Source organism: Chiloscyllium punctatum, chromosome 48 (assembly GCF_047496795.1).
Source record: "Chiloscyllium punctatum isolate Juve2018m chromosome 48, sChiPun1.3, whole genome shotgun sequence".
Lineage (NCBI taxonomy): Eukaryota > Metazoa > Chordata > Chondrichthyes > Orectolobiformes > Hemiscylliidae > Chiloscyllium > Chiloscyllium punctatum.
The window spans coordinates 43,268,930-43,286,193 of NC_092786.1; the positions used below are offsets into that span (position 1 = coordinate 43,268,930).

General features: G+C 42.5%; 1 protein-coding gene across 1 annotated transcript in view; it reads left to right on the forward strand.

Annotated features, from left to right (window-relative positions):
- Nucleotides 1-17,264, forward strand: part of myo5c (myosin VC) — a 94,749-nt gene that overhangs the window by 28,822 nt on the left and 48,663 nt on the right. Inside the window, exons 8-14 of the mRNA XM_072565074.1 lie at nucleotides 494-601; nucleotides 1,476-1,582; nucleotides 3,230-3,495; nucleotides 5,554-5,635; nucleotides 5,823-5,963; nucleotides 9,079-9,204; nucleotides 9,347-9,430. Coding sequence (XP_072421175.1) covers nucleotides 494-601; nucleotides 1,476-1,582; nucleotides 3,230-3,495; nucleotides 5,554-5,635; nucleotides 5,823-5,963; nucleotides 9,079-9,204; nucleotides 9,347-9,430 — 914 coding nt within the window. The remainder of the gene's footprint in view (nucleotides 1-493; nucleotides 602-1,475; nucleotides 1,583-3,229; nucleotides 3,496-5,553; nucleotides 5,636-5,822; nucleotides 5,964-9,078; nucleotides 9,205-9,346; nucleotides 9,431-17,264) is intronic.

A 17,264-nucleotide genomic window follows, 5' to 3' on the forward strand; every position in this document is an offset into this window, starting at 1 on the left:
CCTTGTAATGGAAAGGAAATTGGAGCCTCTACGATCGCTATCTGTAACTCCCGATTATAACAAGTATGCAAAAATATACATGGCACCAACAAATCAGCCGTGAGGTATCAGTTGGCTGGATGACCTGTTGGATCAAATTGATGCTAACAGCACAAGTTCAGAAGAAGGGTTACTGGACCCAAAATATTTGACTCTGTTTTCTCTCCACAGATGTTGCTAGACCTGCTGAGTTTTTCCAGCAATTTCTGGATTTGTTTCTGATTTCCAGCATTCACAGTTCTTTCAGTTTTCTTGTCAGTAGATTCAGGACTTGTGCCATTCCTTTACCCATGCTGGCGATCACAGTGCTGTGAATCAGATGCACCTATGAGGAGAGAATAAGACTGAGTCTGTGTTTGCTTGTTTTTGACCAAGTGATTTTCAGTGCCATAAGCCTTTTTAATCAACAGCTGTCTTGCTCAACGTTTGATTCAATATGTTAAAATATCCCCAGCTCCTGCAGAGAACTTCAGTTACGTGAACATGGGAGGGAATACTGTGATTGATGGTATTAACGACCAAACTGACTTCATTGAAACACAAAAAACATTTTCGCTACTGGGTAAGTAACCATATCTCAAATTTTCTCCAATGGCTGTGTTACTATCTGTATTCACGGCAGAGTTAGCTCAGTTGGCTGGATGGCTTGTTAGTGATGCAGAGTAATGCCAAGAATGTGGGTTCAGTTCCTGCGTCAGCTGAGGTTACCATGAAGGAACTCAACTTCTCCTATCACCTGAGGTGTGATAACCCTCAGATTAAACCACCATCAGTCACCTCTCTCTAATGAGAGGACAGTCTTATGCTCCAATAGGGCCTCTTTGAACATACCCCATTCTAAAGAGAAAATCAGATTTAATAAGGGAATTAAAGATTAGCCCTGCAATACTTCATAATTAATAACAGTGGGATTAAAGTTTAACTAACGAACTTTGAAATGTTTAAGCCTAAAGTTGATCCTTCCCATATGGAATATATCTACAATAGAATTTTCCTTGTTCCTTGTTAAAATTTATTTAGTGTGATGTATACACTTCCCTTCACCTGATTCTTTTTTTGTTGTTAAAAGACTTGTTCAAAAGATGTGCGTGCCTCTGGCTAAGCAAGCATTTATTGCCCATTCCTATTAGCCTGAGTGAGGATGGTGTGAGCTGCCTTCCTGGAATATTGCCGTCCATGTGGCGTAGTTATACCCACAGTGCTGTTAGGGAGGCAGTCCCAGGATTTTGACTCAGTGGCAGTAAAGGAACAACAAAGTAGTTCCGAGATAGGATGGTGTTTGACTTGGAGAGGAACTTCCCTGTGATGGTGTCCCCGTACATCTATTGCTGTTGTCCTTCTGGGTGGTAGACATTTGTCTCGCTTCAGCTTTCAACAGAGAGCTTCCTCTAAACTGTCTTGGGTGTACTTACCTAAAAACAAAACCTATGTTGCAGGCTTGAACAAAGACTTTCAGATGGATATCTTCAAAGTGTTGGCAGGGATTCTGCACCTGGGAAACGTTGGAATAAAAGCTGTGGGTGATGACAAATCCTCAGTCAAAGTAAGATATGGCTCTCAAATCTTCAGTATTTGTTAGGTCTTGTAGTGCAACTCACGAACAGAATAAATACACAATGGAAGGCTGTAACTTCAAGTAAACAATGACACATCACTGAATTATATTTTCTGTGTTTTTGTTCATATCTTGAACTCCTACAGATCAAAATTGAGATATATTCTATACCAACAACTTTAACACTGTATTTGATTGTATTCAATCTGCTTCTATTGTTTTCTTTCTTCATTCCTGGGATGAGGGTGTTGCTGGCTAGACCAGCATTCACTGCCCCAGAGGGCAGTTAAGAGTCAACCACATTTCTGTGGGTCTGGAGTCACGTGTAAGCCAGATGAGGTAAGAACAGCCGTTTCCCTCCCTAAAGGATACTAGTGTACCAGACTGGTTTTTCCAACCATATAACAATAGATTCATAGTCATCAGACTTTTAATTCCAGATTTTTATTGAATTAAAATTCCACAATCTGCCGTGATAGGATTTGAACCAGGATCCCCAGAACATTACCTGGGTCTCTGAATTAATTGTCCAGAGATAATACCATTAGGCCATCTGGATGGGTATATGATTAGCAAGGGTTTTGAGGGATATGGCTGGATGCTGGCAAATGGGACTAGATTGGGTTGGGATATCTGGCCAGCATGGACAAGTTGGACCGAAGGGTCTGTTTCTGTGCTGTACATCTCTATGACTCTATGACTATAACACATGAGCAAAATAATCGATTGCAAAGGTAATACTAAAGAGATTTAGCAGAATGATACTGGAGGTGAGGGATTGAAATTATGTGGAGAAATTAAGGGCGGCACGGTGGCACAATGGTTAGCACTACGGCTTCTCAGCGCCAGAGACCCGGGTTCAATTCTCGCTCTCAGGCAACTGTCTGTGTGGAGTTTGCACATTCTCCCCGTGTCTGCGTGGGTTACCTCCGGGTGCTCCGGTTTCCTCCCACAGCCCAAAAATGTGCAGGTCAGGTGAATTGGCCATGCTAAATTGCCTGTATTGTTAGGTGAAGAATGGGTCTGGGTGGGTTGCTCTTTGGAGGGTCAGTGTGGACTTGTTGGGCCGAAGGGCCTGTTTCCACACTAAGTAATCTTAAAAAAAAAAGCTTGATCCCAATTGAGCAGCGAAAAGCCTTTTAATGGAGGTGTTCAAAACTAATGAATGTTTTTGACAGAGCAGACTGGGAGAATCTCTCTCCTCTGGTAAGAAAGTTGATACGTAAAAGTCACTGAATTATGTAATTAGTAAACACAGCCAGGGCAAGTCAGGCTTTATTTTCAACTCGACAAGTTATGAGCAGTGTGGTGAAAATATTTTCAGTGATAACTTTCTGAAATACATGGGATATGTGAATAAACAAGAGAATGTTTGCAGGTCTAAGGGAAAAGTGGGGTCAGTGGGATTAATTGGGAGAGGCACAGGCATGATGGGCTGAATGGTCTCTTTCAGTGCTCTGCTGACTGTTCTATGAATTGTTTGTGCTATGTCAATAGTGGCTATCAACACAGAACTTTTACACAATATTTTAGCTAATTACTAAGGAATAAGAGTATGTATAGCAACTGAATATTTAATTTTAAGAATTAATCTGTCATTATCTTCATTAGTCTTTCTTGTATTCCTCTAAACAGCGTGATGATGATCATCTGAAAGTATTTTCTGAACTTTTGGGGATCAAGCTGGAGGAGATGGCTCATGGACTGTGCCACAGAAAAATTGCTACTACCTCAGACACTGTGATCAAACCCATGACCAAGGGTCAAGCAATCAATGCCAGAGATGCTTTGGCTAAACACATCTATGCTCATCTGTTCAGCTGCATTGTGGATCACATCAACAAGGCTTTGCAGTTTTCTGGCAAGAAGCATACATTTATTGGCGTTCTGGACATTTATGGGTAAAAGCATCAAATATTGTTCTGTTTGTTTTGCAGCAAAGTGTCAGTTGTTGCTCTGGGCACTTTAAATTTTTTTTTTAGTTATTTATGGGATGAAGGCATCACTGGCTAAGCCAGAATTTATTACCCATCCCTAATTGCCCAGAAGGCAATAAAGAGTCAACCATATTGCTGTGGATCTGGAGCCACATGTAAGCCAGCCCAGGTAAGAGTGACAGTTCCTTAAAGGATATTAGTGATCCAGATGAGTTTTTCTGACAATCAGCTAGTGATTTTTGTGGTCATCGCTGGACTTTTGTTGCACTCAAGTTCCACCATCTGCCATGGCAGGATTTGAACCCAGGTCCTCAGAACACCACCTAGGTCTTTAGAATAACAGTCCAGCGGTATTACTGCTCAGCCATTGCCTCCCCATTTATATCTATTTAGCTGATGTTACGACGACAAAGATTTAGCTTAAGTTTAAAATGTTCATGGATGAGTGAAAACTGCATTACCTTATTGTTTTATGTATAAAGAAACATGAAGTTGAGAATCTATCTTTTCACAGTGGAGTTCACTTTTCTGGTTGGGTGATTGAGAGCATGACAGGTCTGTTGCCCAGAGTCTAAGGACAAAGGTACCTCTGATTTTGAGGTCCTACTTGGTTTACGTGTGGCCAGTGAATTGCCAGCAGACACTCCAGTGCAGTTGAACTGGATTGAGACCTATCAATAGTTGGCCACGTCGACATAGCTCAGGAAATTCAGGTGGCTAAGGTAGTGTATTGGGACAGTGACAGCAGCAGCCATGAATATTTTTGTGGACTGGGGCAGGAAGGGACTTTCCAGGAAAGCATGCACACAAACTGGTTCAAATCTAGATTGGTATCTAGGATCTTATTTATGCCGTGGGACTTGCCATTAATAAACCTGAAAATGATTAGTCCTATGGATTCTTGTTGGTAGGCCCTTGAAGTAAAGACCCAGTGATTTTCCCAAGGCGGTAATGCCATGTCCTATTTTGAGTTTGTTACTGCTGATTAATAACAGGCAATCCAAATGCAAATCTACCAAGAAGGTGCTCAACAATAAGTAGAGAAAGGAAGTGATTTTTCTTTCCCTTCAAAATCTGCAGAGGGTGCTGCCTTCGGTTCAGTGAATACTAATGGGTGCTTTATCCAGGTGTCATTCACCATATATTTCACTGGATAGAATCTGGAACCTATTCAGTTGGGGACAGCACCATTTCGCCATTATTTCTGATCCAAAGCTGATCTAATTGCATTTTCTAACAAAACGTTCACTGATCCATGCTGAACCTACAACTGAAAAGGAGAGATTTCAATTTGGGCTTCAGGCAGACATGGAATTGTTACATAGGCAATTCGCAAGCCAATTGGGGTCACTGTGCCTACAGATTGGTTTTCTGCATTGTCCCTGTGTGCGCTCACCCTCACTACCTACCAGCCAAGCAACAGCTAGACTTCTAAAATTGTCATTCTCACTTCAAGTTCCTCCCAATCTGTGTGTATGTCCTACAGCCCTCCAATCCTCTACAATGCCTGAGCTCCTCTACTCCTGGTCTCTTGTGTATTCCCAATTTTAAGGTTGGCTCACTTAGCTAGATGACTGGTTTGTAATTCAGAGTGATGCTAACAGCATGAGTTCAATTCCTGCACCAGCTTGAGGCTACAATGAAGGATTCTCCCTCTCAATCTCTCCCCTTACCTGAGATGTGGTGACCCTCCAGTTAAACCTCCACCAGTTGTCTCTCTCTGTACTGAGAGATTGGCCTGGTAGGGCTGTGGTAACTTTTCTTTCACTCAGTCTGAATTATTATAGAGTTTAAATGCTCTATGATTTATTTTCTCTTCCATAAACTAGGCACTGGGTTTGACAGTATTACTGCTGTGACTGAACTCATGGCAGACACAGACTTAAACCTAGAATCTACAACATTTAGTTTTGATCCAAACTATAAATACATCATTGTACCTTCAGGATGATGAACCGATTTTGTTGTTTCGATTAAATGTATATAAAGTAGAAGCAAAATCATTATTTCCTATTCATTCAGGTTTGAAACCTTTGATGTGAATAGCTTTGAACAGTTCTGTATTAATTATGCCAATGAAAAACTACAGCAACAATTTAACTTGGTGAGTAATTAAATAGCATGCTGCCAATACATTCTATTGCATGTTCATCATTTTGGGATATAACTTCAACCAAGTTTGTGGATTGGAAACTGTTGCATTTCTGTCCTCTACCATCATCTGTAAGATTATCTTAACATTAATGAAAATTAAATGCAAATTTAACACTTCAGATATAAAATCTCTGCAGCATGTGTTTAAACTGGAGCAAGATGAATACATGAAAGAAGACATTCCATGGGCACTGATAGAATTCAATGACAACCAACCTTGCATTGATTTGATAGAAGCTAAGATGGGCATACTGGAGCTATTGGATGAGGAGTGCCTGGTAAGAATGAAAAGTTTACATAATTGCCTGTTATTTATGAGCATTTGGCTGAAACAGATCCTTCAGGATGCAATTAGAAATACACCTGAGGAACTCTGATCACAAATGTAGTGGATCAAGTGGTGTCAGATCACATGCTAGATCATGAAGTAAACACAGATCCCTTTCTGGATGATTTATTTATTTAGAGAGCACGGGTCTAACCCTGACCTACTACTCTCATGTCCCAGCAGTCTTTATATGTAATGTAGTTCTTGATTAAATAATTCCCCATGCCCTATCTTAATAAACATGCCATTAACATGTTACAATAGTCCTTGGTGCATAGGGAGCCCTCAGTGCTGTTAGGAAGGAAGTTCCTGGATTTTGATCCAATGACTGTAAAGGATCAGCAATATTAGCATGTTTTTGAGAAGGTTTGTAGCTCAGGTTGAGGTTCTGGATGTAGGTTTGCTTATTGAGCTGGAAGATGTGTTTTCAGACGTTTTGTCACCATACTAGGTTACATCATCAGTGAGCCTCCGGAAGAAGCACTGGTGGTATGGTCCATTTTCTATTTCTGTGTTCAGGTTTCTGTAGGTTGGTGATGTCGTTTCCTGTGGTGACATCATTTCCTGTGGCAATGCCATTTCCTGTTATTTTTCATAGGGGGTGGAAAAAGAGATCAAGTAAATGTGTTTGTTGATAGAGTGCCGGTTGGAATGCCATGCTTCTCGGAATTCCCATGTGTGTCTCTGTGTGGCTTTTCTTAGGATGGCTGTGTTGTCCTAGTTGATGCGGTATCCTTCCTCATCTATATGTAAGAATACTTGTGACATGTGGCATGTTGATGTTCATGTATCCTGGTGGCTAGTTTTCTGCCTGCCTGTCCAATGTATTGTTTGTATCAACAAACACATAGACTTGGATCCCATTTACCACCCCCTAAGAAAAAGAACAGAAGATGACGTCCCCACAGAAAATGATGTCACTACAGGAAATGACATTACCAACCCAAGGAAACCTAAACACAAAAATAGAAAGCGGGCTGTACAACCAGTGCTTCATTCAGAGGCTCACTGATGATGTTACCTGGTATGGTGGTGAAGCGTCTGAAAATGAACCTTCCAGCTCAGCGAGCAAACCTACACCCAGAACAGCAATATAATTCCAAATCAGGATGGTGAGCAGCTTGGATGGGATCTGAGGATGTCCCCAAGCATCTGCTGTCTTTGTCCTTCTAACAAGAAGAAGGTGAAGGTGCTGTCAAAGGAACTGCAACGATTTTCTGAAGTGCATTTTGTAGATGGTACACACAGCTACCATTGTATGTTGATGGTTAAGGGAGTGAACATTGAAGCTGATGAGAGGGATGTCAGTTAAGTGCTGGAAGATATGAGGCTTCCTGAGTGTTGTTGGAGCTGCACCCATTCAGGTAAAGTGAAGAGTAATCCATCACACTCCTATAGCTGGTAGACAGACATCAGGGAATCATGCGATGATTTACTCGCCACAGAATTCTACTCTCTGATGTGCTGTTGCAACCACATTGTTCATATGGCTAGTCCCATTCAGTTTCTGCTCAAGGGTAATCTCCAGGATGTTGATGGTGGGGGATTCAATCATGTCAATTGTGCTGGCTGCAATATGATTAACTACAATACATGATGAAAACTGACACTGAAGTGGAAAGTTTAATGCCTAAAAATGCAGTTAGAAATGTAAAACTCTAAAGCAGGCACTGACCTGGGTCCACCACCACCTAATTTTAACGGAGGTGGGATAAGGGATGGACAACCAATCTGTTCTCAGGAAGGTGCGATTGTTACTTAAACATTTTAGTGAGGTTGCAATGCAACAAGGGCAAATGGTTTGATTCTCTCTTGTTGGAGATGGTCATTATTTGCTAGTTGTGCAGCATATTTGTTGATTACCACTTGTTATTGTCCATATTGTCCAATTGGGTATTGTCCATAGATGGGAAGAAAGTGAGGACTGCAGATGCTGGAGATCAGAGCTGAAAATGTGCTGCTGGAAAAGCGCAGCAGGTCAGGCAGCATCCAAGGAACAGGAGAATCGACGTTTCGGGCATGAGCCCTTCTTCAGTAAGAAGTCTGATGCCCGAAACGTCGATTCTCCTGCTCCTTGGATGCTGCCTGACCTGCTGCGCTTTTCCAGCAACACATTTTCAGCTATTGTCCATAGACGTCGACTGCTTCAGTTGCTGAGGTGTTGTGAATGGTGCAAAACATGGTGCAGTCATGAGTGAAAATCCCACTTCTGACCTAATGATGAAGGGAAGCTCATTAATGAAGCAGCTGAAGATGTTTGAACCTACACTACCCTGAGGAACTCCTGCAAGAGACATCCAGTACTGAGATGAAAAGGCAGCCAAGTGTATCATAAACCAGGGGTGGGTTTCCTTCCTGATTCTCACTGAATCTGGTTTTGCTAGGGCCCCCTAATGCCATGCTGTCTCAAGGGCAAGTCACTCTCACATCACCTTTGGAGACCAGCTCTTTTGTCCATATTAGAACTAAGGCTGTAGTGAGGGTTTGAGCTGAGTGGGCCTGGCAGAACCCAAACTGAGCACCAATGAGCTGATTATAGCTGTCCAAGTGCTGCCTGACAGCACTGTGGACAACCTTTTCCATAATTTTGCTGGTGATCAAAAAGTAAATTATTGGGGCAGGCATTAGCCAGATTGTATTTGTCTTGAATTTTGTGTTTGGGACATACCTAGGCAACTTTCCATATTGCCATGGAGATGCCGATGTTTTAGTAATATGTATCAAAATACCATTGTTTTACCAGTTTTCGAAAGTTTGGCATTCAGAAGTCAATAAACCTGAAGAGCAAAAGAACTAATCTAGTTTAGTGGCCAGTTACCTTGAGGCATTTCCAGAATAAGTATAACTTAAAGGATGATGGGGGGACAAGAGAAATTGGTAGATATTATTTTGACAATAAAGGTTTTGTTTTGCTGTTTAGGAGTGTATGATTTGAGTTGTATTTCCATTCTTGAACCTGAGTCTCAGTTTGCAGTTTTATGATCCAGTCACTTGAAGGTTCATGAGGTGGTTTCCATGAAACTGGAAAGATGAAATTGATTTTCTTTTTAATATTAATCAAACAGTTGCCGCAAGGAACAGAGGAAAACTGGCTTCAGAAACTGCAGAATAATTACTTAAATAAAAATCCTCTCTTTGAGAAGCCTCGAATGTCAAGTAAAGCCTTCATCATCCTGCATTTTGCTGACAAGGTAAGACACTGTCAGGGCAGTTGTTCTGCAGTGTCCTTGAGTTGTTCATTATTAACAATGTACCTGATAACTCAGGAAGCTGAGATTTATGGAACTAATATATCGCCATAAACTCTTTTTTTTTGTTTTTCACTCTGTCAAGGTGCAATATGAATGTGACGGATTCCTTGAAAAGAACAGGGACACGTTATATGAAGAATTGATTAATGTATTGAAGAAAAGTAAGGTTTGTGACCACTTCTGTAATGTAATGATCACTTTTAGATCTTTTTTTTGAAGGGAAGTTAGCCATTTTAAAAGGTTGCTTACAAACCTGAAGATGGAGTACTTTGTTGCTGTACAAGTAAGATAGCTTCATATCATCCCATTCTGCTCTGTTAGCTAGTTATTCTTTGTGAAAACAACACAAAATTACTTCCCAAATTTGTTTTTTAAACTTATTTTAGTTGTTAGGAGTGTGATTCCCCATATCAGCAAACGTCTGTTTTCTCCCCTTGTGCTTTCATTTTGTGAAGAGTGACTCTGGACTGTAGGTTTGACTGTTGTGTGGCTGTTATGTAGGTAAAATCTTCTCGAATGCCACTTTCTTTCCCACAGAACTATGGAATCTTGACTAAACCAGTTTATTTGGAGCTGAATTAGTCCCATTTACATTGTCGGATGCATTAATCAACAGTGGGCCAGGCAGCATGTGAGGTGTCTGACTTGCTGTGTTCTCCTAGCCTCCTGCTTATCTACCTTGGATTCCAGCATCTGCAGTTTTTTTTGTCTCTAAACAACAGCGGAACAATCATGCATGCAAGACTTATTTCGGGGGGGAATGAAGGCCTTATCAGTATTATCGGTGGACTGTTAATCAAGAGACCCAGATAACACTCTGGGGACTTGGGTTCAAACCCTGCCATGGTAGAATTTGAATTCAACAAAAAACAAATTCTGGAATTAGGGGTCTAATGATGACCATGAATCAAGTGTCAATTGTTCAAAAACCCACCTGGTTCACTGATGTCCTTGGGAAGGAAACTGCCATCCTTACCCTACATGTGACTCCACACCCACAGCAATGTGGTTGTCCCTTAACCGTCCTCTGGGCAAATTAGAGACGGGCAACAAATGCTGTCTAGCCAGTGATGCCCAAATTCCATGAGTGAAGAAAAGAATAAAAAGCATAGTTGCTGCAATAAGCAATATTGCACAGTCACTAAACGCAAGCATCGCTGATGCACAGTTTATTACATGGTTGCCTTTTTGACTTGATTTTGTTATTTATGGATTTCCTCCTGTTCTTAGGAAGAAATGGTAAAAACCTTTTGGCTGACCTGTTAGTGTAGCCTTGAAAGTATACCCCATCTGCAAATTGATGCTTCTGGCATAAGTATTGCCAGCAGCTGATAACTTATACTTTCTTTCCCACAGAACTGTAGAATCTTGACTAAACCAGTTTATTTGGAGCTGAATTGGTCCCGTTGTAGGATGTATTGAACAACAGTGGGGTCAGGCAGCATGTGGCATGTGAGGTTCTGAATGTGCAGTCGATTGTGCTGGCTGCAATATGATTAACTACAATACATGATGAAAACTGATACTGAAGTGGAAAGTTTAATGCCTAGAAATGCAGTTAGAAATGTAAAACTCTAAAGCGGGCACTGACCTGGGTCCACCACCACCTAATTTTAACGGAGGTGGGATAAGGGATGGACAACCAATCTATTCTCAGGAAGGTGCGATTGTTACTTAAACATTTTAATGAGGTTGCATGGCCACAGGTTTAGATTAGGTTACTTACAGTGTGGAAACAGGGCCTTTGGCCCAACATTTCCACACCGACCCACTGAAGCACAACCCACTCAGACCCATTCCCCTACATTTACCTCTTCACCTAACACTACGGGCAATTTAGCATGGCCAATATTTGCACATTTTTGGACTGTGGGAGGAAACCGGAGCACCCGGAGGAAATCCACGCAGAAACTGGGAGAATGTGCAAACTCCACACAGAGTCGCCTGAGGCGGGAATTGAACCCTGGTCTCTGGCGCTGTGAGGCAGCAGTGCTAACCACTGTGCCACCGTGCCACCCACAGTTCTAATTTTAACCTGTTCTCATGTAAACCAACAAGAGAAAGGAGATTGAAGATGTGAGGTAATTGCCTTTACAGCAATGCTTGTGGACCAAGAGGAGCAGATGTGTTTTACACCAGGTCCAGGAAGCTAAAAGCAACCCCACCAATGGACTGTTCCACCCTGTCACAACTCACTGGGAAACTGCACTGAGAGTCAAGCCCCACTCTTTCCAGAGTCACCACAAATATGCAAGTTTAATTAAATCACTCATTTGCTCAGTTCTACCAAACTGTCTAATTTGGGTTAAAAGAATATGCTCTTCCTGAACTTTTCCATGAAAAAGATTACAATTATTTGATGCAATCAAACTGCTTTTAACCAATGGCCAAAAAACCCCATGAATTGCTAACTTATCCCTATAAGTTAAGCACCATTCTTTTTTTTAAATTCCCATAGATGTACGAACACAAACAAAGGAAGACAAGGCAAGACACAAGTATTATGGCTGGGGGAAAGTAAAAGGAAAACAGAAACACTGTTGTGTTATAGGTCCAGCTCCCATGGGCATTAAATTGTTTACTATCTGTTCCTTTTGATTTCTTTTAACTCCTTGTTGATAACACAAGGTTGTGCATACACCAATTCTCAGTCTTTTGTTCATTGGTTAAGAATTCACCCTTTGACTGTCTCCAGAGATGCTTTTACCCCTCTTCCTTTCAACAGATTTGCAGAGATAGCAGCTGATAGAGAAAGATGAAGTAGGTGGGTTGCTGGGATTTTCTTCTTCTTCTCCACTCTGAAAGGAGACAAAAGGAGACAATACATTCTCTTTGAAGGCTGTATGCTTCGCTTGTATTGTCCACAACCAAAACTGTAAGCATCTACTTAAGAGTCGAAGAGTGTGGTGGTGGAAAAGCACAGCAGGTCAGGCAGTGTCCGAGGAGCAGGAGAGTCAACGTTTGTAGCATAAGCCCTTCACCTGCTTAAGAACCAATCAATTGGCTGTTACTATGCTGAGCCCACAGCAACTGTTGAATTGACAAACCAATCAAAAGGCTATCTCTGGACAAAATTGCCATGAGCCCTCACATGGCCAATGACATTTTTTTTCCTGGAATTCTTCCCCTCAATGCTCCAATAGGGCTGCATTGAGCATGCAATTCACAATGTTCTTCAATACGTTGTTTTCAACAAAGTAAGAGTGATTTGCTTGGTCCATTTCAGAGAGTAATTTGGAGTAGTAGGAGTCTGGATTACTCCTCTGCAACTGGCAGGAAAGGTTAGGTCACCCTTCGCAGGATGGTAGCCAGTGACTAGTCATGTTTAGTGTTAGGTCCACAACTTGTCACTTTATACATAGTGATCTAGATGAAGGAACTGTGTGCATTCTGGCTAAGTTTGCAGATGACATAAAGATAGGTGGAGGGACAGGTAGTATTGAGGAGGCAGGGAGGCTGCAGAAGGATTTCGATAGGTGAGGAGAGTGGGCAAAACAGTGGCAGATGGAATACAACATGGGAAAGTGTGAGGTCATGCACTTTGGTAGGAAGAATAGAGGCATGGGCTATTTTCTAAATGGGGAGTAAATTCGGAAATCTAAAGTGTAGAGGGATGTGTGGGAGTCCTAGTCCAGGATTCTCTTCAGGTAAACTTGCAGGTTAAGTCAGTAATTAGGAAAGCAAATACAATGTTTTCATTTATTTCAAGAGGACTAGAATATAAAAGCAGAGATGTACTTCTGAGGCTTTATAAAGTTCTAGTCAGACCACATTTAGAATATTGTGAACAATTTAGGGTCCCATACCTCAGGAAGGATGTACTGGCACTGGAGTGGGTCCAGAGCAGGTTCGCGGGAATGATCCCTGGAATGAAACGCTAAACATGTGAGGGATATTTGAGATCTCTGGGTCTATACTTAATGGAGGTTAGAAGGATGAGGGGGGATCTAATTGAAACTAACAGAATACTGAATAGCCAGGACAGAGAAGATGTTGGGAATATGTTTCCATTGGCAGGAAAGCCTTGGACCTGAGGGCATGGCCTTCGAGTAAAGGGAAGACACTTTAGAACAGAGATGAGAGAAACTTCTTTTCGCCAGAGAGTGGCAAATCTATGGAATTCATTGTTACAGAGGCTGTGGAGGCCAGGTCATTGAGTATATTTAAAACAGAGGTAGATAGGTTTTTGATTGTCAAGGAGATCAAGGGTTAGAGGGAGAAAGTGGGAGAATGGGGTTGAGAAACCTATCAGAGCTGAAAATGTGTTGCTGGAAAAGCACAGCAGGTCAGGCAGCATCCAAGGAACAGGAGAATTGACGTTTCGGGTATCAGCCATGATTTGAATGGCGAAGCAGACTAAATAGCTAAATGGCCTAATTTCTGCTCCTTTGTCTTGTGGTCTCTTACCCTGTTCACTGTTATCCTCACCAACCCCAACTGAAAAGCTCTCCTGAAACCCATATCGATCTGTGAGGGTCAGAATATAACCTGTCATCTGATAGTTCTCTCTGACCTGGGTTATTAACCTAGGCCAATCAGGAAAGCCCTGGCTGACCAATAATATCAGGAAAGGAGAGGTGGGTGCCACAGGGAGTGGAGTGCATTATTTCCCCCTCCAACTCTATTTTGATTTAGTCCCTACCCTCCCCTCCACTGTTTTGATCACACAGCATTGCCCTTTGATGTGAAGGGCACTGTTTGTCACTGGCCACTTGGGTGTTTTTCCTATCTTCCTGGTGGTGGAAATTGAATAAAGATTCGTACACTTTGTGTCTTTCACTGTGTCTCACACCTGCACACACACACCATGGGTGCTGGGGGAAAAAAAAAGAAAAAAAAAAGAGAAAAAAAATAATCAGAGCTGTCCCTAACCTTCCCTTCAATGTTTGATCACACAACAACATTGCCCTTTGAGGTGAAGGGTCACTGCTTGTCACTAGCCACCTGGGTGTTTAAAAAAAAGAAAGAAAAAAAGAAAAAAAAACAGGAGTGTCCCTTCCCCTTCACTGTTTGATCACACAGCATTGCCCTTTGATGTGAAGGGTAGTGTTTGTCACTGGCCACTTGGGTGTTTTCCTTTCTTCCTGATGGTGGAAATTGAATAAAGATTCGTGCACCTTGTGTCTCTCACTGTGTCTCACACCTGCACGCACACACACACCATGGGTGCTGGGAAAAAAATAAGCACTACCGCAGTCAGGCGGTAGTGTGGGGGTTTTAAAAAAAAGAATAGAAAGAAAAAAAACAAAAAATAAAAAATAAACAGGAGGGTCAGGGGTTCTAAAAAAAAAATAAAATCAGGAAAGGAGAGGTGGACACCGCAGAGAGTGGAGTGTATTATTTCCCCATTCGACTCTATTTTGATTTAATCCCTGTCCTCCCCTTCATTGTTTGATCATGCAGCATTGCCCTTTGATGTGAAGGGCACTGCTTGTCACTGGGCACCCCGGTGTTTCCTTTCTTCCTGGTGGTGGGAATTGAATAAGGATTTATTCACCTGTTGCCTTTCATTGTGTCTCACACCCACGCACACACAACATGGGTGCTGGGGAAATTAGAAAAGAAATAATTCGAAAGAAAGGGGAAAAAAAAATACCTGAAAGGGAGTGACTCTGTGCTGGCTGGCCCATGGTCAGTGTGTGAAAGGGAGTGACTCTGTGCTTGTTGGCCCACGGTCAGTGTGTGAAAGGGAGTGACTCTGTGCTGGCTGACCCACGGTCAGTGTGTGAAAGGGAGTGACTCTGTGCTGGCTGACCCACGGTCAGTGTGTGAAAGGGAGTGACTCTGTGCTGGCTGACCCACGGTCAGTGTGTGAAAGGGAGTGACTCTGTGCTGGCTGGCCCACGGTCAGTATGTTCCTGCGATTGTTGTTTTCTGCTTTTTTGGGGAGAACCTGATTCCTAAACTGGTTGGTTTACAAAGCCAGTTGTGTTAACTGGTATTCCTTTTTTTATTGAGGACTGATTTTTAAACTGTCTGATCTACACAGTTATTGTGTTTCAGGTGTAACTCAGTTCTCATTAGGGAACTGTTGTCTCACTGACTGGTTACAGCCTATGTGTTACCCTTTTCTGCTTTACTTTGAGAAAAGAACAATGTTGATTTTGTGGCAGGGCTTGGCCCTTGCACTCTGGCTTTTTTTACATGTGTTTTCACTTTTTGGTGTTTGGACTGAGACCTTGTGAGAAAATACATCTTTCCAGATGAGCTGTTCCTGTGGGTAGGCCTCTTTAAAGACTGAACATCTGTGTGTGCTTGGAGGTGAGCATTTGCTGTGTCTTGGAGTTTGGGAGTGAACCAAACCCCTGTGAGTTAACTACAATGTATTGTGTTCCTGTGAGTGGGCCTCTGTGGATAAACCAGACCTCTATGGAGACTGAACACCTGAGTATGTGCTATAGGGTATGTATTTGCAGCCTTCAGGAGTGGACTCTGTCTTTGGTTGTGGATTCCATCTCTGACAATGCATTCTGCATATTGGAATAGACTCTGTTCCTGGGAATGAACTCTGCATTTTGAAGAGAACTGTTTATGGTAATGAACTCTATACCAGGAAGGACTCTGTTGACAATTGACTCTGTCTTGTTGCTTGTTGGGTTTATCACCTGCACAGTTTTGTGTGCCTCTATGCCTGGCAGCCCTTACTGTGAGCTGGGAGGCTCATAGGTGGGTGAAAGCTGTCACCCTGTAAGTGGGTAGGCCGTTCTGGGCACTGTCATCCCTGGACTGGGCAATCGGGACTGGCTGTCCTAGAGGTGGCCGGAAAATGTGTCAGAGCGGCCAAGAGCCAGAAGGTGCATAGGGGCAGGCCAAGATTCAGACGGCTTGTGGGCTGTCCTCCTAGGGAAGGGGTGGGCCGGAAGGTGCAAAAGGCAGTTAGGGAAGCTGGAAGGTGGGTAGGCTTGTCCTGATCACTGTTGTTCTGGGTTTGGCGGGGGGGGGGGGCGTGATTGTGGTAATGGGGTGAGCTGTCCTAGAGATGGTCGGAAGGTGTCAGGATGGTTCAAGAGCCGGAAGGGACATGGGGCGGGCTGCCTTAGAGTTGCCGGAAGGTAGGAGGGACGGGTGGGTTGCTTGGGGGTGGGGGAGGGGTGGTCTGTATTCTATGCTCTGTGTTTCTTATACATAAAAGACAGTCTAATTAGATTTGTTATTGTTTTGTGATGACTGAAAGTGGGATTTGAGATTTGTTCTCATTTCCCTGGAAAATGGTTGAACAAATGGGGTTTGGGGTCTGGCTTTGCTGCTCCTCTCCCTTGTAAATTGCTGTTTCTCTGTATACAGCTGTTAATGTTAATTGTTTGTAAATTGTATTGTTTAATAAAATAGTACCAGGAAATGGATTGACTCTGTGCTGGATGGGCCACAGTCAGTGTAAAAAAAAACCTAGGGAAATTAGAATCTCAGTTCAGGCAACTGACTCTGAGCTGGCTGACCACAGTGCACAAGTAAATAAAGGGTGACTTGGTGATGGGATACAGGCCTCTGTGCAGCTATTTCAGTGTTGACAGGAGAAAACAGGATGTGCCTGAAGAATGTTTGCTTGCAACCGTCATCCTGAAGTTAGGGTAAGTATTTCTGGCATCATGCCTTTATTTGGGAAGTTTGACTCATTTCATCCTGCTGTTAAAAACAGGGTGCAGTATATGGAAAGAATGTAATATTTTTTTCCAGGCAAATGACATTGGGGCAGATGAAAAGCAATCTTTCTGACTGCTTGCGAACCCGCAGCATTCCCTGTTATAAGGGGCTTAATGTTCCCAGGGGCCCGAGGCACCTCCAAGAGTCAATGGAGTTAGTTAAGGAATATTATGATGCCAAACTACCTCTAATTCTGAGACACTTTTAGTTTTTTCAGCTGTTAGAGAACCGGGGAATCCATTTCAGGGTTTTTGTTGAGGTGGAGATGGAGGTTAGATTTCATGGAATACAGGGAGAACTAGCCATTTGGATACAGAACTGGCTCAAAGGGGTAAAAGACAGAGGGTGGTGGTAGAGGG